Raw genomic sequence first — 22030 nt, forward strand, 5'->3', positions numbered from 1 at the left:
TTTTGTTTTGGGTGCAGAGTGGTCTGTTTTCACTTTCCCTTTGGGAGCATCTCAGCAAAAATTATATGTTTGTTGCAGAGGATGCCCAAAATCTGACTTGTATGTTAATGCAGACATCTAGGAAAATCAGTAGGCCAATCACACAAGCAGGAAATAACATTACTGGCGATGTTTTGCACAACAGGAAGGGATATGCAATCCTTCCAAAGTGAACAAAATCCTTGGTAATCAGTCGCCAAACTAGTGTCCCCTCTATTGCTTTTTTGGGGACCACTCAAAATTTGGGATTTTTATTAGGGAATAGTGGTCACCAGGAAAAATAAAGAGGGTGAATCTCCTTCACAGGCTCACAGAGAGCAAAAATCACTCATCTAAACTAAAAAATGTTTTTGTCTTCAGGTGTACTTAAAGCAATTGTGGAAGTTGGAAACTTTCACCTACTTCTCCAATTCACTTTTGACACCAGAGATGTCTGCACCTTTCCTGCCCACTATTATTCAGAGAAAAACCTGGAAGCTAATGCTAGCCATACACCAGTCGAAAAATCATTCCAACCCGTTTTAGAAAAAACACACGGTCATGGGAGCAAACAATATTGCCATCATGGAATGACCGAATTTCGAACGATAACACGTTAAATGGACATAAATGAATAATTTTCTCATTTGTTTTTAGCTTCTGGGCCACATATAAACAGTATCAAAAGTTCAATTTTTAAAGGAGCGAGAAACACATTAACCTTTCAATTTATTGTACGTTCGGCAGAACTTCCCAAACTTTTCCTTCGGTTTTTTTGCCTCAAAAATGTCACAACCGCATTTCGAATTGTGCTCATTGACAGGCCAATAAAAACGACCTCCAAATGAAAGATTTTTTATCTAGTGTATGGGCACCATAAGACACATTCCTGCATTTCCCCCAGTCCTTCGATGTTTATCAAATGTTGTAACTTACCAAATCTACAGTATTCCTGCGGTTAGTTTCAGTCAGGGTTTCCTCAACAAACGTCTCCCATCTTCCTTTGCAATCTTCAGGCAACTCTACAAAATTTAAAAATAACATCTTTGAAGGACAATTTGCTTTGTTCCACAGTGGGAGGCTATTCAAAATCTTTAATTCCTTATTTTTTTTAAAAAAAAAGCTAAGTGTCAAGACTTCTTACCTTAGTTTTATTTTAATCAAATAACTGAGATTAAAAGGACATTCTTTACACTCTGGTATTACCTGTAATAATGTCACTGATCTGTGCTTGCATAGGACCCTTCTCCATATTCTGTACAACTGCATTGGCAATGCGTGTTAGGTGACCCATATTCCCTCTTCTCATGCCTCCTGCAGCCCTGCAAGCAAATACATATAGAATATCTATAAGTTTTTCAGAACCTAGAGATCTATATTACCATTTCAGTTTCTTAGAATCTAGAAATCTACACAGATTACTGTGTAGATCACTACACAGTCACACTGTATATGCACACACCAGTGGGATTGTTATGATGACTGGAAAAAGTAACACGCTACATTGAGTGACCCACTTTCTTTGCACCAATTAAGTGATTGTAAAATTTAAATTTTTTTTTTAAATTAAAATAATAAACATGTTATACTTACCTGCTCTGTGCAGTGGTTTTGCATAGAGTGGCCCAGATCCACCTCTTCCCATGCCGGCACTCCTGACTGCTCCCTCCTGTTGGGTACCTCCACAGCAAGCAGCTTGCTATGGGGGCACCCGAGCCAAGCCGCTGCTCTGTGTCCCCATTTACACATGAAGCCACAATTCGGCCCCTACCCTTCCATCTCCTGATTTGCCAAAGGCTCCCACTGCTGCCAATAGTCAATCAGGAGTGTGAGTCCCCGGAGATGCAAGGCTCTAGTGGACATCTTTGGATTAAGGGGCTCAGGTAAGTATTAGGTAGGGCGGGGGGCTGCTGCACACAGAAAGTTTTTTTTTTACCTTCAAGCACTGAATGCATGAAGGCAAAAAACCTTGTGCCTTTACAACCACTTAACTCTTCTGTAACCCCGAGCACTTACCAGCAGCATGTAAAATGCAGCATGTTGCCTGTCTGAGGATAAGCAGGTCTGAGTAGGGGGGCATTTAATAATTACCACCAAAGCAATTGCATTGCAATAGGACAAACAGAAATAAACATGGTAACATATGCTACAGTACTGCGCAAAAGAAAAAAAAACACAGGCAAAGTATTCACACATCAAAGGTAATGGGTGTGTACCCTTCGGTGATTGGACTCTGGCAAAGTTTAGAACACATGTCCCCGGGGTGCCTACCCATATATGTTTACCAGTCCTGTTTTGTAGCAAGAGTAAAGTAAACCAAGAAATGGAAGAGGGTGCTCTACTTTATGTAAGATATAGAACATACAGGCAAGTTAAAATTCCTCTAATCTTAATTGCACAGTACATGACAAAGGCATGTATTCATACACCAGGGGACATCCCTAAGCAATAAATAATAGCAACAATGAGGCAAACATAATTATGCCAATAGATCCAAACAACAAGGGTCAGAAGACCCAACCTCAGAGTGCCGTGGCGAGAGTCTTGCGACCAAGAGAGTGGAAATTAACCTGGTAAAAAAGTATGAACAGATGACCAGTTGGCGGCCTTACACAATTAAGCTACAGAGGCTTGGTCCCAAAATACTCAGCAATTTCCTTCCTTTCCCTGCTTAACTGATAGAATGGTAACATAAAAGCACAGGAGGAGATGTATCTTTCAGAATAAAACACTCTTGCTATCAGATTCCTTATCAATCATGCAATGAAGGACTTCAGTGTGTCCCTTGCGAGGTCCTGGGGACAGGATAATGTCCATCGGATTAGAGCAATAGCTTTGAGGTATACTATACTCTAATGGTTCTGACTTTGAAGAATTCAAAGCTAAACTAAAGAAAAAAACTAGTTAAAAGCACCAAAATGCTTCTCTCGCCCACATGAGCAGTCCTTTTTCCAGATAAATGCTTTTACTACCATTACCCTGCAAGGCAGCTTTGCAGGAGCATATTCTCTCACAAACATCGAAATTGAAGGGTCACGAATTTACATGGGGGTGACATTTTCACAGAAAAAAAAAAAAAATAGCCCAGCTCATGGGCGTCTGCAGAAGTTTTTTTCCCAGACAGAGGGCATGATTTCTAAGGTCACCCATGCTCCGCCCCTTTTTATCATGAAGGGGAGGGGCTTAATCATTATACTTTTTGCCAGATTTGCTGTTTGGAGGCTGAAGAGTGGGAAATTTGAGTGGAGAGTGATAAAACAGTTTTGCTTTTGAATGCTGGTGACTGTTTGCATTTTCAGGGGCTCTTTCCTTGCTTTTTTTTTTTGGGGGGGGGGGGAGGTTTCGCTTTTTTTTCTGTCACTTTTTAAATAGCCTTTTTTTTTTCTTCCTTCAGACTAATAGTTAAGGGGAGTGGTTAATTGGTTATAGGTATTATTTAAATTTCTGCAGGACTCCTTTCTGAGCTTGATCTTTCTTGAGCTTGCCACCTTTTTGCTTGCTGGATCTCTGAGCAAGAGGACCTTGACTAAGTGGTGAGTTAAAAACCAGAGTTGTAAACAGGAGATTATAAAAGGAGTCTTCTGACCAGTAAGTAACATCTTAAATGTTCTATTAGTTGTATTATTGTTGTAACCGGGAAAATATCTGCTAGCAAGATTGAAGGTTTTGTGCAGTGCACAATGTGCCACATGTATAAAATAACGGTGCAACAGCTCCAGGATGGATACTGCTGCGACAGATCTGAGCGGGTTGCCCTTCTGGAACCTCACATTAGAAATCTGGAGGAGCAAATTGCAACACTGGGCAGAAGTGACAACCTTGAAAGGGGTGGGGTTAATGTGGAGGGGTTAGTCAGGTTTATCAGGTAGGACGATGGGTTAATACAGTCAGAGGGAGTGGTAGGGGCTCACAGAAAAGGAAGGTCAGTCCTGGGTTTGAGCACCCTAACAGATTTGCCATGTTGGGTGAAGATGTGGGGGTAGCAAGCTCAGAGGTGGCAACCCTAGATGTTACTGCTATATCTAACAGTCGGGAGAGCAGTCCGTCTAGTAGAGGTGGTGAGGGTACTGTAGGTAGGCTTAGACAGTTGGTGGTAATCGGGGATTCTATAATCAGAAGCACTCCTAGAATAATTTGTCGCCAGGATCACCTCAACCGAATGGTTTCCTGTCTCCCTGGTGCCAGGGTTTGGCATGTGGTGGGAAGGGTTAATAAATTAAATTACTGGGAGGGGCTGGGCATGACCCAGCTGTCTTGTTACACATTGGAACCAATTACAGAATATACAGTTGTGTTCAAAATTATTCAACCCCCAATGCTGTAAAGGGTTTTAGGGAATTTAGTGCACATTTGTAATTGTATTCAGAATTAAATCCTACAAGGACTTCTTAAAGAACCATATGCAACTAAAATGACATCAATTGGTTTTGTAATACAGTAGTAAATGTTTCTTTTGTGAATTCTTCATTGACACAATTATTCAACCCCTTAAAGACTACCACTCTGAAGAACAGAGGTTCATTGAAGTGTTTTAAATCATCTGTGGATGTCAGGGAGCAGCAATAAAGCCTAATAAGCACAAACTAGGCAGCTTTAAAATGACTGATACTCAGCTCCTTCTAGACATTTACTGGTGTGGTTACAAACATGGTGAAGTCAAGAGAATGGTCCAGGAAGACAAGAGAAGAGGTGATTACTCTTCACAGGAAGGGCAATGGCTATAAGAAGATTGCAAAGATGTTAAACATACCAAGAGACACCATAGGAAGCATCATTCGCAAATTCAAGGCAAAGGGCACTGTTGAAACGCTACCTGGTCGTGGCAGAAAGAAGATGCTGACTTCGACTGCTGTGCGCTACCTGAAGCGTAGAGTGGAGAAAAGTCCCTGTGTGACTGCTGAGGAACTGAGAAAAGATTTGTCAGATGTGGGTACTGAAGTTTCTGCTCAGACAGCTGAGCGTAATGAAGGCCTCTATGCCAGAACTCCCAGGCGCACCCCCTTGCTGTCTACAAAGAATAAGAAGAGTCGACTGCAGTATGCCAAAAGTCAGTGTGGACTTAGTGTTCTGTGGACTGATGAAACAAAATTAGAACTGTTTGGGCCCATGGATCAACGTTATGTTTGGAGGAGGAAGAACAAGGCCTATGAAGAAAAGAACACCTTGCCTACTGTGAAGCATGGCGGGGGGTCAATCATGCTTTGGGGCTGTTTTGCTTCTGCAGGTACAGGGAGGCTTCAACGTGTGCAAGGTACCATGAATTCTCTTCAGTACCAGGAGATATTGGATGACAATGTGATGCAGTCCGTCACAAACCTGAGGCTTGGGAGACGTTGGACCTTTCAACAGGACAATGATCCCAAGCATACCTCCAAGTCCACTAGAGCATGGTTGCAGATTAAAGGCTGGAACATTTTGGAGTGGCCATCAGTCACCAGACTTAAATCCGATTGAGAACCTCTGGTGGGACTTAAAGAAAGCAGTTGCAGTGCACAAGCCTAAGAATGTGACTGAACTGGAGGCTTTTGCCCATGACGAATGGGCAAAGATACCCGTAGATCGCTGCAAGACACTTGTGTCAAGCTATGCTTCACGTTTAAAAGCTGTTATAACTGTAAAAGGATGTTGTACTAAGTACTAAGATTGAATGTCACTTGGGGGTTGAATAAAACTGATGATGTGAGCACAGAAAAGCCATTTGTGGTTATTTCATTATAAATGTTATGTTATATTTGTCTGACCTACACGTGCCTCTTTGGTTTAATTGTAAGCAGGATGAATGAATGATCAAAATCAATATCAAACTGGTCAAAAAAATCAATTTCAGTGGGGGTTGAATAATTTTGAACACAACTGTATGGAAGGTGGAGGCTCCACCCATTTTAATAAAGTTGAGGTGTATGCAATCCCCTGTAAAAATGCTTTTACCAATGTAAACATATATATATATATATATATATATATATATATATATATATATATATATATATATATATATATATATATATATATATTTTTTTTTTTGTACGGAAATACCTTTTTCTTCTTTATTCATCCGCACTTCCAGGTCCGGCCACCTATAGGCGATTACGTCACTAGGCGATTTGCAAGGGCTCCTGGGATAGCAACGTCATGTATCCCAGCAGCCCTTGCGAATCGCCTGGTGACGAAATCTCGCATTATATCCAGACCGGCACCAGCTGTACTCAGGGATGTATTCCTTTCATTCCGCCCTCCGCCCCGCCTCCTCTCAGTGAGTGCGAACTGAAAGCATTACATCCCTTAGAGCTCACAGAGGAGGCGGGGCGGAGGGCGGAATGAAGGATCACCCGGAAGGATCTGGGAGATCATAAACTTAATAGCATGCAATGCCAAGCTGCGGTTTCCAAAAAAAGCAAAGTCTTTTCTTGTATTAACAGAGGCATGGACTCCAAAGAGATAGATATCATTTTGCCCCTGTACAAATCATTAGTAAGACCTCATCTGGAAAATGCAGTTCAGTTTTGGGCACCAGTTCTTAAAAAGGATATCGGGGAACTGGAGAAAGTGCAGAGAAGGTCAACCAATCTGATAAGAGGCATGGAGGAGCATGGATGTAAAAAGAGTAGAGGAACTGAGTTTATTCTCTCAGGGAATATCCGATTGCCTCTCGGGGGATCAGGAAGGAATTTGTTTTCCCCTGCTGTAGCAAATTGGATCATGCTTTGCTGGGGTTTTTTCGCCTACCTCTGGATCAACTGCGGGTATAGGATTGTGGATATGGGATTGTATGGTTGGGTTTTCCTTTACTGTTTTTTTTTTTTATTGGTTGAGCCAGATGGACTAGTGTCTTTTTTCAACCTAACTATGCAAATAGTAGTATTTATTTTTAAAGGACAAATGGCAGCATTTATTTTTAAAGCATTTGTTAACCAAAAAAAAATGATCCTGTTGCCATAAAGCATGTTATACAGCACAGTGCTTGTGCTGTGTAATTTTGCACCCCCCCATCACCTAAAATACCTGGCTGATCCTGCCTGGCATGTAAACTGTCCTCCCCTCTGTAAACTGACCACAGTATACCATGGCTGCTGAGCCCTGACACAGTGATCAGTTTACGTGCCTCTGTTAACTGCAGCTCACCTGTCGTCCTCTGTCCTCTCTCCCTACTCGCTCCCTGCCTGTCTGCTCCTCTGTCAGTGCCCCTCCTGCTGTTGTAGTTTAAATTAAAGTTTCCTATCCTGTGTACAGTCTGTTTAATAATCATGTGTGCCTCTGTGTTTTACAAAAATAAGCCATTCTTTACAAGTTTTCAGAGCGCCAATCGCCGCTCACGTGACAAGCCGCCTCTCCCCTCCTCTCGGCCTCTCGGAATCCTCAGGCCCATCCGCTGCAGGCAGCTGTCAGACGGGGAGAGTAGAGAGCCGACAGGTCACGTGAGTACTGCTCTGCGCTCTGAAAACTAGTTTTTTTTTAAAAAAAAACATACACAGACACAGGGGCACACAGGATTATTAAAACAGACCAGACAGGATGCTCTAAAGTGGCTTAACAACCACTTTAAAGGGGAAGTCGAGATTCCGGGGGGGGGGTCATTCAGAGAACAAAAAAAACAAACACAAAATATCAGCTTTGTTACCTACCCTATTGTAAGCAAGACATAAAACATAATAAAAAGTACACTCTCAAGACAAGCAATTAATCTACAGTTTCAACAGGGAATAATCAATAAAATCCAGAGATCAGTGACAGACCTGTAAGTCTAGCATGAACACAAACATACATGCTTCCTTTTTTCAAAAAGAGATGCAGCATGGTGATTAACAAACCTTTGCAACACTGCATAGCCAATCAGGGCCCCAATATTCACTACTTCAGTCTTTAGCTTGCTTTCAACCTGTTTGGAATGATGCTCATGTACTGTGCAGTGAGCACCTGCTTTTCAGTGACAACATTAAAAAAGCAAAGTTAAAGTCACATGAACCACTGTTAACTCGGTCAGGCTTATTCAGAACACTTGTATGTATATTGTCAGCCCTATAAAAAAAAAAAAAAAAAAAAACAGTATTGAAAACCCAACCATACAATCCCATATACACAATCCTATACCCGCTGTTGATCCAGAGGAAGGAGAAAATAAACCCCAGCAAAGCATGATCCAATTTGCTACAGCAGTGGAAAACAATTCCTTCCTGATCCCCCGAGAAGCAATGGGATATTCCCTGGATCAACTTTACCTGAAAAAAAAAAATTTTTAGTACCCATTTATATTATGTACACCTAGGAAAGAATCCAGGCCTTTATTAAAGCAATCTAGTGAGCTAGCCAGAACCACCTCTGGAGGGAGTCTATTCCACATATCTTTTTTAAGAACTGGTGCCCAAAACTGAACTGCATATTCCAGATGAGGTCTTACTAGTGATTTGTACAGGGGGAAAATAATTATATCTCTCTCTCTCTGGAGTCCATGCCTCTGTTAATACAAGAAAGGACTTTGCTTGCTTTGGAAACAGCAGCTTGGCATCGCATGCTATTATTAAGCTTATGATCTACCAGAACACCCAGATCCTTCTCCGCTATGGATTCCCCCAGTTCCACTCCATCTAGTATGTATGATGCATGCATAGTCTTAGCCCCCAAGTGCATAATTTTACATTTATCAACATTTGCCACATAGTTGCCCAATGAAACAGTGCATTGAGGTCAGCTTGCAAGTTGGAGACATCCTGTAAAGAAGTTATTCCACTGTAAAGCTTGGTGTCATCTGCAAAGACTGAAATGGTACTTTTAATCCCAGACCCTATATCATTTATAAAGATATCAAAAAGTAAGGGTCCCAACACTGAACCTTGGGGTACACCACTGATAACCTTAGACCATTTAGAGTAAGAATCATTAACCACTACTCTCTGAATTCTATCTTTTAGCCATTTTTCTATCCAATTACAAACTGATCTTTCCAAGCCAGTAGACTTTACCTTACACATTAGCCGTGTATGGGGAACTGTGTCAAACGCTTTTGCAAAATCCAAGCATACTACGTACACAGCCACCCCTCGGTCCAAGGTTTTACTTACCTCCTCATAAAAATAAAAATATCAATCAGGTTTGTTTGACAACTTCTGTCTTTCATGAATCCATGCTGTCTGTTGCTTAAAATTTTTTTTTCCAGCAAGAACTCATCTATGTAGTCTTTTATTAAACTCTTCAGTATCTTCCCAACTATAGAAGTTAAACTAACAGGTCTATAGTTACTTGGCAAAGACTTTGATCCCTTTTTAAATATAGGCACCACATTGGCCCTATGCCAATCAAGTGGTACTATTCCAGTCCTTAACAAGTCCCTAAAAATTAGAAACAAAGGCTTAGAAATTACAGCACTCGATTCTTTTAGGATGCGTGGGTGGATGCCATCTGGTCCAGGCGCTTTATCCACCCTTATTCTGTGTAAATATTTCTGGACCATATCACTTTTGAGCAATTGTGGATCATTTGGGGCTGTGTCAATACCGTCCTCATTATGGTCATAAGCTCCCCCCATGCTCCTTTGTATATACAGAGCTGAAGAAAGCATTTAATAAATTTGCCTTCTCTTTGTCCCCAGTCACCCACTTCTGATTATTTTGTAAAGGGCCTACATGCTCAGACCTAACCTTTTTACTGTTAATCTATTTAAATATTTTTTTGGGGTTTGTCCTACTATCTTTTGCAATCTGTCGTTCATTTTGAATTTTTGTGTCCCTGATTTCCTTTTTACATATTCTGTTGTATTCTTTGTAACAATTAAACAATGATAGTGTTCCCTCATTTTTATATTTTTCAAAAGCTCTTTTCTTTTTATCTACAGGCTTCCTATCAGATATTCTAACATGTAGTGTAGGGAAAAAAATGGATTTTTGTCTTACTGTAAAATACTTTTTTCTGATGTTCACTGACGGACATACAGCTCCATATCTTCTGGACTCTTGGGTTTATGCTGCCCCCTACAGGAGTGGGACACTAGGCGGAAAAAAGTTTGGCTACGCCTATAAGGCAGTCCCAGGTACCTTGAAAATGTAATTTCTGACGAAACGTACGTCGGTCGCGGCGTGCTGACGTCACCAGAGTGAGACGGAGGATGGGCGGAAGAGCGGACCGGCCGGCGGCTTGCCATTTTTTTGATCAAAGAGTTCCCTATCTAATGTTTTGTAAGTTGCTTTCCATTGTTTTTTACATTAAAGTTTACAGTTTTACACTATAGGGCATTACATTTTTTTCATGTGACCCTGTGATTGATGCCTCCATTGGGAGTTACGAATTCCACTTCATCTGGAGAATAAGTTGGAATCTTGGAGCTTATGGAATTTGGTGGATTGCTACCTGTATTTGGCTTTACCTTAATATCCATCTGGTAAGCAGTTTGTGGACTGGGGTGGCGGTCATCACTTGTGTGGAATTTGGTATCCATGTACATCACCCATCATTTCTCTGCATTGGCTACTATTTATTTTCTGTCTGGTAAGCAGATAACCAGCTTTCACCGATAGTGCTATCTTTACACACTTTAATTGGCGATTTTGTTATGTTTTTCTGGTAAGCAGATTGCACAACTGGTGGTGGTCGCTGCACTTTCGGTGTCGTTTTTATATCTGGAATTTTTTTTTACACTTAATTTTCGTTATTTAGAGGAATTTATTCCTCGTTTATTGTATCAGTTTTTCACATATCAGTTTTACGCTATGGGATCCTATACCATTTTCTTTTCTATGTGCGTGGTCTAAATGCCTGCTGAGTCATCTTATGCTACAAGACCTGAAACGCAGTGGAATCTGATCTGGCAGTAGGATATCCGTCTGGAGATCTTGGGTGTCAAACCCTTATATTGGGCAAATATTTTGAGGCATTCTGGTAAGCAGTTTGTACAACTAATGTTCACCCATACCCAGTGGACTTTATGAACACTTAATCCTATTCCTTTGGAATTTATTCAGAGACTTAAGGACTTTGTTTGGATTTTCATTATATCTGGCACGGTGCGGTCATAGCACTTTTTTTATTGAGTAGCGCGGCTTGCTTTTTTATTATTATTTTTAGGTGTATGTCACACTTTAAGCTGCTCCTTCATATTCTATTTGCTTAGCGCGGTTGATTCCCCCCTTTTTCTTTACTTAATGGAGTAGGCCTGCACCATCGTCTGCCTGATCCATCTGGAAATGGTCACAGCAGAAGCAACCAGCCCCTTACGGTGTCCATCTGTAAGGACAAATAGGGAATCAGATTTTTGGAATGACTCACTCGCCGCCAGGTACTCCCTGAATGCCCGAACCACATCCAAAGAATGCAAGTCAATCACTTTAGGGGGCTTAGGACACAAGGAAGGCAACACAATGTGTTCATTTAAATGGAAACCAGACACAACCTTAGGAAGAAACGACTGGAAGGAATGAAGCACCACTGTCTCTGAACCACCAGGTAAGGTGAATGACTAGACAACGCAGCCAGGGGCATGGCTGAGCAGCGGATGTAGCGGAACGTGTCCTGTCTCCTCTCCACCGAGAATCCATGCATCTATCCTGCCGACAAGCTCCTACTCACCTCTCCACTTCCCTGACCCTCGCAGACTACAGGCTTAACACCCTCTCTGTCTCCTGCTCCCCCTTACCAGTTCGCAGTTATGTCCAAACGCTCTAAAGACTCCTATGCTGTCCCTGAGGAACATGGCCAAGATTGCGCCCAGTCTCAACGCTCCAGAGAAAAATATAGAGAAGCTGCACAAAAATGATTTTCCCTGGCACCCTCTTAAGAACCCCCACTACATAAATCCACCCAGGAGGACTCTTGGGGGGGGGGGGGCAATTTGAGGCCGATGACACTGTACCATTAGAGGATGGCAACGGATCCTCCCCACGCTGGGCCTCAGCAAGCACCCCTGCAGATTTATTTCATGTGCCATCCTCACATCCGGGCTGGTGCTAATGGGGATACAGAGCCTACCCTGGGAGACATATTTTCTGCAGCTACCTCCTGCAATTCCTCTATTAATGCCCTGACGGATTAACTTAAGGGGGTCAACGCTGAAATTACATTTCTCAGACATGATCTGCAGAAGCTGTGGAAGCGCACATCAGCTCTTGAGGAGAGAATCAGTGCTATTGAGGATGATCTGACACCCATGAAAAGAGATGTTCAATATCACAGCCACAAAATGCTGCACGATTAGATGACCTGGAAAACAGGCTGCGCCACAATAATGTGCCCACCATTGGCATTTCTGAATGAGCGGAGGGGAAAAACCCTGTACAATTTATTAAAAAATGGTTGCTAACTGTTTTTGGAAATGATGCATTCTCGCCTATGTTCGCAGTTGAGCGGGCCCATAGAGTTCCAGCACGGCCTTTACCCCCTGGCAATCAACCCCGCCCGTTTCTGTTTAAGTTGCTGAATTACAAGGATAGAGATGTCATCTTTCTAAAGCCCGCACGTTGGCCAATACCCTCTCCATTGACAATACTAAGATATCCTTATTTCCCGATTTCTCGGCAGAATTGCAAAAGCAGCGTGCAAAATTTACTGATGCCAAAAAACGCTTGAGAGATTTGAATTTGCAGTATGCCATGTTGTATCCTGCAAGACTTGTGTGGTGGCCCGGGATGAGGTCCACTTTTTTGACCGACCCACGTTGGCTGTGCAGTGGCTGGACAGGGAGTAAAGGTCACTTTGAGCTCCAATGCAACACCGCCCAGCTGACCTGTGATCCTTTATTGGTGCAGTGCAATCATTTGTGCCTTAATTATCTATGATCTCCTGCTTTCGTATACCTGATTGTTAGGCGGAGTTCTTGGGATGATGTCCTTTGCATTTACAAACAAACAATTTAACTGCTTTCACTGCTGCGGAGAAGCTCTGTAAACTATCTTGGAGTTTCCACTGTGTGCCCTCAGATGGAAGTTCCGCTTGGTCTACAGTTACACTGCTTTTTGTGGAATTTGGCCCTGTTGGCCTCTACATTCTATCCCTTTTTCTTGCTGCTATGTTGTTCTTTCCTGGATGCTCTGCCTACTGCATCAAGATCCGTCTTGCATCTCCACACCTGGACTGCTTTGTTACTTTTTGATTGTCCACATGTCCTCAGCAATGGATATGGAGCTGGAACTCTGGTTTTTGGTCAGACTGCTTGTCTCACTCCTGACGTCTCTGCTGATTCCCCCCTCATCTCTTAGGATGGTCCTGCTTGTTGTGCTACGTCATGCCCTCCATGGCAGCCAATATTCGTATATTGTTCAGGAATAGCCGAGGAATCCATAATCCGGTGAAGAGAACAGCTGTCTTCAGAACTATTAAGCGTCTTAATGCTGACATAGTGTGCCTTCAAGAGACCCGTTTACCTCCTGCCTCCACTCCTCGTAATTTCTCTAATGTATTTTGTGACCAGTATCACTCTACCTACTTGTCCTATTCTCGGGGAGTAAGTATTCTGATACGTCTAGGAGTGAGGTTCAAGTGCTCTCAGAGTATTGTTGATAAAGATGGCCATTATGTATTTCTTATATGCACTATATATGGTTTGACTTACTTGCTTGCGGGTGTCTATATCCCTCCTCCGTTCTCCTCTAAAGTCATTCTCCTGGCTGGTCTTATGGCCCAGTACCCAGATAATCCTGTGCTGGCAGTGGGAGACTAAAAATTATCTAGATCGCCACTGGGATAAATTTACTCCTGCGCCACATGCTCCTGTGGCCAGAGGTGGCCCTATCCCGTTTGCCCGCCTTATAGATGAGCTTGACTTAACTGATGTGTGGAGGCTTAGACACCCGGGGGGCTAGAATGTTCTACTGTTTCTCAGCTACTTACACTTGTTTCTCTAGGATAGATATGGGTCTAGGAAATGCCCTGCTATTATCGTTGGTGAGCTCCTCTAATTATGAAAATCGACATATTTCCGACCACTCTCCATTATGGGTGGAACTCCTGTTACCTGGGGCTCAGGGGAGGCCGTTGTGGAAGCTGAACCCTTTCTGGCTTTCTTTGCTTCCTGCCCCGGACCCTCTATCTGCCTTGTTAACTGATTTTTTCCTCTCAAAATTTGGACACAGCCTACCTGGATGTGGTATGGGATGCTGCTAAGGCATTTATGAGCGGACAATTTATCAAGCTTATTTCTAATATAAAGTCCGACACTAAACGATGGGAGTCCATGGTTAATGCTGAGGCTAAACGTTTAGAAGATCTATATATTATGAATCCTTCAGAGGCCACGAAAGGTGCTTGGCTGGAAGCCCAGGGCATGACTAGACAGGTAACTGTTCAATTAGCGGAAAATAATTTTTTCTTCAGCAAAAACATTTTGAGGGGGGGGGGGGGGGATACGGGTCCATATGTTGGCTCTGCTTGCCAAAACTCAGCAATCCTCTCCGTTTATTTCTCAGATAGTTGATAATCAGGGTATGATGCACAGGCAGACTCAGAATATCATTAGAGTTTTCTCTGCCTTTTATACTGATCTCTACTCCTCTAAAGTACAGTCCTCAGATGAGGATATAGATGCTTTCTTAGACAATTGTGCACTGCCTCCCCTCACCTTGGCCTTGACCAAAACACTGAATGCTCCACTGTACCTGGAAGAGCTTGAAATGGCCCTTTCCCACTCACGAAATAATAGATCGCTGGGCTCTGACGGTATACCCACTGAAGAAGTGTATAGAAGTTACTCTGCTGTTTTACTGCCTATGTTATTGATAGTATCTAACAAGGCCTTTGAATCCGGAAAATGACCTGCTTCTATGTGTGAGGCCATAATTCTAGTACTTTGAAACCCAGCAAAGATGCTGTATATTCGGACTCATATAGACCTATATACCTTCTTACCACTGATGTAAAGCTTTTGGCCAGAGTTTTGGCTAATCGTTTGGCGAAGGTGGTACAGCAACTGGTACATAAAGAGCAATCTGGTTTTATTCTGACCAGATCTACCGCTCACAATCTTAGAAAATTATTCCTTAATTTACAGATCCCTGTAGACAACCCTGGCAATAGGGCCATCCTATCCTTGGATGCTGCCAAGTCCTTCGATAGCCTCGAATGGCCGTATTTATGTGCGGTGTTAGAGCAAATGGGCCTAGGTGCCAACTTTATCAGATGGATAAAATTACTCTACTGTACTTCTACAGCTAGAATAAGGGTCAGTGGAGACCTTTCTGAGTCATTCTCTCTGTTTAGGGGCACACGGCAGGGGTGCCCGCTGTCCTTCCTGCTGTTTGCCCTTGCGATGGAACCCCTGGCTGCGAGGTTGCGTTCCTCGGCGGACATGGTGGGTTTTCAGAGATGTACGGGTACGGATGTTGTCTCATATGCCGACGATACCCTCCTGTACTTAGGGGACACACAGAATACCTTAGCGGCAATTATGTCCTAAATTGGCCATTTTGGTACTCTATCTGGGTTCTCCATTAATTGGAATAAATCCGCCCCTTCTCCCGCTGGATGCTTTACTCCGCCCCCCTCCAATCATGTGCTCAATCTATAAAAAGTAGTTACATCCTTTAAATATCTAGGTATACAAGTTACCTCCGACCCCTCCCAATATCTAGAACTGAATTTAATGCCACTTCTCCGCAAGTTTTGTGATAAATGTACTGCTTGGTCCAAACTCCCGTTATTAGTGGTGGGTAGAATCAATCTTATAAAAATGGTTTGGGCACCCCAACTCCTATATATCTTTCACAACTCACAGGTGTGGATTCCAAGGAAGTGGTTCCCTCGTATTGATTCTCATTTCCGTAAATAAATATGGCGTAAGAAAACTGCACGTATCAGCCTGTCTACGCTCCAATATGGTAATGACCAGGGGGGAATGTCTGTTCCACACTCTAGGTCGTATTATCTAGCATCCCAAGTTCAACACATGGGGGACTGGGGCGTGTCGGATCCTTCTGATCCCGTCTCATCCCTCCTTCATCCTCTCCTGGTCGTGTTGATCCCCTGCTAATGAATCTAGAAGGACGGTTTAGTCATTTAGATCCTAGACTCCTGACGATATCCCTATTTAACACATTATGGAAATATGTAAAAAATGTATTGAAAATTAATGGCTTCCTTCGTAAGACCCCGTTGTGGTGTAACACCAATTATGCTGAGGTACTCAAGCTACAGGGTTTTCAAACATGGAAACACCTGGGCATACGTTTTTTCTCTCAGTTGTACCGAGGGACGACTCTTAAATCACTTCAAGAATTGCAGACTGAGTTTAACTTACCACATCAATTCTACCGATATTTACAGCTGAGACATGGCCTCCAAACACAAGCACGGACTACTGGTATGCACTTGACTGATCATGTTTTGGTCAGGGATGCCTTTATGGGGAGGGACAAAAAGGGGATGATATCTAGACTCTATACCCTTTTCATTCAGGCCATCCAGGACCCCGAAACCTTACCTTGTAAATGGGGATGGGAACAAGATTTTGGCCCCATTGACACTGATACTTGGGAACTGTGTCTTTCCTCGGTCCCTCTGATATCAGTCTCAGCTTTCCACAAATTGTCCCATATGTACTTATTCAGAGCATATAAGACTCCTGCTCAGTTATATAGATGGGGAAGGCGGGACACACATTTATGTCCAAAATGTGAACGGGATCATGGAGACCTTATTCACATGCTTTGGAGATGTCCAAAACTAACACGCTATTGGGACGATGTCCTCTGCACCATATCCAGGGTGTCTGGTTTTGGATTACTGAAAGATCCTTGTGTATGTCTACTAGGTGCATTAGAAGAGGACTCCTTATCTCCACACTTGCATGTCTCCATATTGAGGAGTAAGTTAATAGCACAATTGTGGATATCCTCTCGGACGCCCACGTTACAGATGTAGATAAATCGAGTAAACAGGTTTCTCATTCGTGAGAAATTAACATACATTCATAGAGGCTCTCCAAAAAATGTTTACTCTTTATGGCAACCGTGGTTAGATACTCCGGGTCTAGTCCCTCACCAGCTGATTAAGGATAGGCTTCTTCAGGGATAATTGGCAATACTCACCTGTTGCTTGGGCTATGAAGGACTATCTTGGTGACCGCTAATCCTATCATCTAATGGCAGCAGAACGTGCTTTCTCCCTTTCTTTCTCTTTTTCTTTTCTTCCTCTCCCTCTCTCTCCTTTCTTTATTGATACCCTGCTCACTTCTCCTTTTTCTATGGTTATTTATCTATCCTCAGAGTTCTGAGGCCCTAATTAAATATTTGACAGTCATTTTATGGCATGACTACATGCTTTGGGTACTGTATATCAGGTTTAACAGTTATATTGAACCATTTCACATACTTCACTCTGTGTACATTGATTGCCTCCTTTGTTGACCTAATGTATTCACACTTATATAGACATGACATCATCTCAAATAAAATAGAAGCTGACAAATAGCATGTGTGTAACTGTTATACTGCTATGTCTTGCCCATTTTGATCAATAAAGTTTATTTTCTGATTAAAAAACAACGCAGCCAACTCCGACACCCGGTGCGCAGTGGTAATAGCCACCAAGAAGGCTACCTTCTATGACACAGTAAGAAGAGGAAGCTCACACATATTTTCAAAAGGCAGATTCTGAAGAACCTACAGCACCAAATGGAGGTTCCATTGAGGTAATAGAGACCTCACCGGGGGAGCCAGGAGGCGGACCCCCCGAACAAAAGTGTGAACCAAAATATTCATGGCCAATGGGGGCTGAAAGAAAATCGCCAGGGCCGAAATCTGGCCTTTGATGGTACCCAAGGCCAAACACTGATCAACACCTCTTTGGAGAAACTCCACGACATGAGACACCGAAAAGGACTGAGATGCACACCAAACAATGTACTCCCTCCAGACTCAATGATAAATCTCCCTAGAAGTAGATTTTCCAGCTTTTAACATCGTAGGACTCACCGATTCAGACACCCCTCTATCCTTCAGCAGTTGGCTTTCAATAGCCAAGCCGTTAAAACCAGCGACTGTAAAGCAGGATGTAGGATCGGCCCTTGAGCTAAAAGATCTTCTCTGAGAGGGAGTCTCCAATGGACATCGTGACCAGCCATACCAGGTCTGCATACCAAGACCTGCAAGGCCAGTCCGGGGCCACAAGGATGACGGGAATCTCTTCTGTCTTGATTCTTTGCAGGAGTTTCGGAATTAGAGTTATCGGAGGAAATGCGTATATCAGACGATACTGGCCCCAAGGGGCCACCAGAGCGTCTGTGGCATCGGCCAGAGTATCTTAAGACCTTGCTACAAACCTCTGCGCCTTCCTGTTGAGACGAGAGGCCAACAGGTCCACATCTGGAGTCCACCACCGGAGACATAGTTGTGTAAACACTTCCGGGTGAAGGGACCATTCGCCTGGCTCCAACGCCTGTTGACTGAGGTAGTTACCCTGCCAATTTTCTACTCCTGGAATGTGCACAGCAGAGATGGCTGGAATAAAATGTTGTGCCAACCTTAGAATGCTGGCTACTTCCCGGGCGGCTAGGGCACTTCTGGTGCCCCCTACATGATTGACATATGCCAAGGCTGTAGCATTGTCTGATTGAATCCTTCCTGGGCGCCCCAGCAGACGATCCGTCCATTGGGTCAGGCAAAGCCTAATTGCTCGAATTTCCAGGATATTAAAATCGGCAGGGTGGACTCCTTCATAGTCCAAACCCCCTGAGCACAATCTGTGCCACAAGACACCTTCCCACCCGGACAGGCAGGCATCCGTGGTGACCACCGTCCAGTACAGGGGGAGAAAGGATTTTCCCTGTCGAAGCACCAGAGAGCGGAGCCACCACCAGAGCCCCGGCTCAAAAGGATCAGATTGTGTATTCTAGTTCCACTTGGCAAGAAAATCCTTTTGCAGAGATCTGGTATGGTACTGAGCAAACGAAACAGCCTCGAAGGTGGAGAACATCAGACCCAGCACTTGCATGCAAGTCTTGAGAGATGACCGCCGGTCGGAAAACAGGAGTCGAATCACATCTTGCAACTTCTGGAGTTCCTCCTTCGGAAGAAACACCGGTGCTGAGGATGAGTCCAGGGTTAGGCCAAGGTAGTTCAGTTTGGTGGACGGGACCCAAGTAGATTTTTGGAAATTCAGTTTCCACCCAAACTCTTGCAAAGTTTGCACCGAAATGTCCAGATTTTCTTCTAAGGCATTTGGAGACTCTGCTCGCAGAAGGAGGTCATTCAGGTACCCCAGTACCGCAATCTCCTTCTGCCGTAGCAGAGCTAACACCGGGGTCAAAACGTTTGTTTTGTGCCATCATTTTATAAAACTATCATTAAAACTTTTGTGCTATTATTTTGTGCAATAAAATAAACGTTTGTGCTATCAAGATGCATACCTACACCTAAACATGCTCAAGTTTTAAAGCACACATTTTAACAGGTAAATACTAAAATTAAAATGCACATAGGGTCAACTGTATAGGTTTTCTACTTTCCAAGCATTCTGTACACCCACTCTTCTGTTTTACACACCTCTGCCACATTACATAGAGAGGTGATGCGCATTTTTATTGGCACTCCATATTTAGCCTGCTTAAAGGACAATGAAGACGTATCACCACTTCTGTCCAATTAGAAAGAAAACACCAGAATCAGCGATCTTTCTGCTTTGAAGATTCTAAGGTACCAGCATGTTGTTCAGAAAGAGGCATTACCTATATTAGGCACTCAGTTTTGTTACAAGCAGCGCCAGAAGAAAGCCAATCCCAAAGAGGGGTGGGTGCTATGTCCATCAATCAAATTCAGAGAAATGGATTTTAGGGTAAGTCAAAAATCCCATTTTCTATTTTGTTCATTGATGGACACAGCTCCTTATTTATTTTATTTTTTATTTTATCTTCTTGACCATTGGGACGTCCCAAAGAAGTGTCAAACATGAGGGATGGGAACAGCAAGAAAAAATTCACAAGGCTAAACCGTAGCCAACCAGGTAACATGGAGTTTAACCATAAACAACTGGAGCTCACCTAAAAAAAAAAAAAAAAACAATACACCCTCAAAAAGGACCAGGTCCTCTCAACAGCAGCCTGCAAAACCTTGCGGCCAAAAAAAGCATCTGCAGATGCTAACACATGCACCTTAAAAAACCTGAGGAAAGGAGGCGAGACAAAAGGGTAACGTCACGGCTTGAAGTGTTATTCGCCCACTGCAAAGCTAAGGAAATGATGATGCCCGACATATTGGGATACGACGGTAAGCGCCCTTGATGTCGATAGAGGCCAGAAAATCCCCTTGATGAAGCAATGCCACTAACATGCAAATGGACTTCATCTGAAATTTCTGAACCTGCACAAAGCAGTTCAAGGCCTTGAGGTCCAGGATTGAACCAACCTTGCCTTCCTTCCTGGGAACAGTAAATCGGTTTGAATTAAACCCCTGAAAGCGTTCCGATTCTGGAACCGGTACAATGACCCCTTGTGACAGCAGATCCTCCAAGAAGACCTCGTAGGCGATCCGGGGACAAACACAGGCTGGAAGGGAAGAACCTTGCCAGAGGCAAGGACCGAAACTCAACCTTGTACCTGGACCGAATCAACTCGTGGACCCATTTGTCTTGAATCAATGAGGTCCACAGATCCGGAAAGAAGCAACCCCTGGACCAACTGGTTCATCCGCTCCGCCAGGTCAGGAGGAGGCTGTCCCCCTTCCAAATCATGGAGCAGGAGCTTAGCCCATTCTGTTAAACCAAGGGTATGGCAAAAACCAGCCGCAGAATGGAACCGGCCTTGGTAAACAGGCATAGGACCAGAGATTCAGCTCTTGTCAAAAGGGTCCTTAAAGAACGAAGAGTCCTCCGCCGGGAGAAGGGTGGCTTTATTTAAACTGGAAACCTAAGAATCCCCCACAGGCGGTACGGTTAGTTTTTTCTAACAGGGACTCCTCAAAAGGATACCTATTAGCGAAAAGCTTAGGTACCCCGACAGTGCGTTTAGGGGAACCCCACTGACTCGTGACAAGGCTGTTGAAATAGGTATTCCCCTTGCCTACCTTCGCTGCCTTTCGAGGCTCTGCGGGTACCAAATTGCACCTGCGCAAACGACGCAGCCGTAGCTGTGTCCTCCAATTTTAAAGTTTCCTGCACTGATACAATCAGTGCATCCACTAGCGCCTTTTCATGCGCGGCTGTAGTGGAAGAGGATTCATCCTCACTATCAGTACTACGGGTGTGTGGACGCTGACCCAGCAGGGTGGCTCGTGTCCGCGGCGGCCAAATCAACCTCAGAATCTGAGGAAACGGAGGATGCATTTTGGTTGTCCTATTTTGGAGGGCCATATCTACCTTGGACATTTGTGACTGCAGGACCACCGCCATCGCAGACAAAGCGGGACTAGGACCCAGAGGGCCCCGCAGCCCATGAGAGAGGTTTGGTTGGTGACAAGTGCTCCAGGAACTCCATGGGTTAACCTGGGGACTGCCAACAAAAAATTTGGAAAATGACTGTTAAAGTACCCCCCCACCGCTGCACCAGTGGCACCACAAGTCCCAGGGCACCAGTTACCGCTATAGAAGAAAGAGGTTGGCCATTTAGCACCCACAGGGACCCATCACCCCCTACTCAGGTACAGAGACAGAGTGCCAAGCTGCACGCCATGCGGTGATCAAAGAGAAAAAAAAAGTTCAGGAACTTAAACTAGAGGCCCACCACCGATTCACTGCTCCAAAGGCTTCCAAAACATGGCTGCCATGTGATCGCATGGGAAACCAAGAAAATGGCCACTGGACTAAACAAACATGGTCACTGATAGAGACCCCATCCATGACAAAATGGCGGCTCCACGCGATGCCCACATGGCTCCCAGGACCCACAGGTACATTTGGACAGCAAGGGGGGGGGGCACCAGACCATTCCTCCCCCAAAAAACCAGCGCCTCGCCCGACCCCATCCCCCAACACCTGCTTGATACCCCCAAACAGGCATTGTCACCCGGGGGGGGGGGGGTAGCTAGGCATGAGTGAATAGGTGGTGGTTTGCAGAGGGACCCCGATAGTGAGGGAGAGCATTACGTGGGAAGGAAGGGCGCTCGGGGGT

General features: G+C 43.9%; 1 protein-coding gene across 2 annotated transcripts in view; it reads right to left on the reverse strand.

Moving 5' to 3' along the window:
• PPP6R2 (protein phosphatase 6 regulatory subunit 2) overlaps positions 1-22030 on the reverse strand; it is a 367586-nt gene that overhangs the window by 206051 nt on the left and 139505 nt on the right. For both annotated transcript variants that reach the window (XM_082254944.1, XM_082254943.1), the window contains exons 11-12: positions 1225-1340; positions 955-1040 (exon numbers count right to left, since the gene is read on the reverse strand). In XM_082254944.1, coding sequence (XP_082111070.1) covers positions 955-1040; positions 1225-1340 — 202 coding nt within the window. The remainder of the gene's footprint in view (positions 1-954; positions 1041-1224; positions 1341-22030) is intronic.

Source organism: Pelophylax lessonae (assembly GCF_965119305.1).
Source record: "Pelophylax lessonae genome assembly, chromosome: 4".
Taxonomy (NCBI): domain Eukaryota; kingdom Metazoa; phylum Chordata; class Amphibia; order Anura; family Ranidae; genus Pelophylax; species Pelophylax lessonae.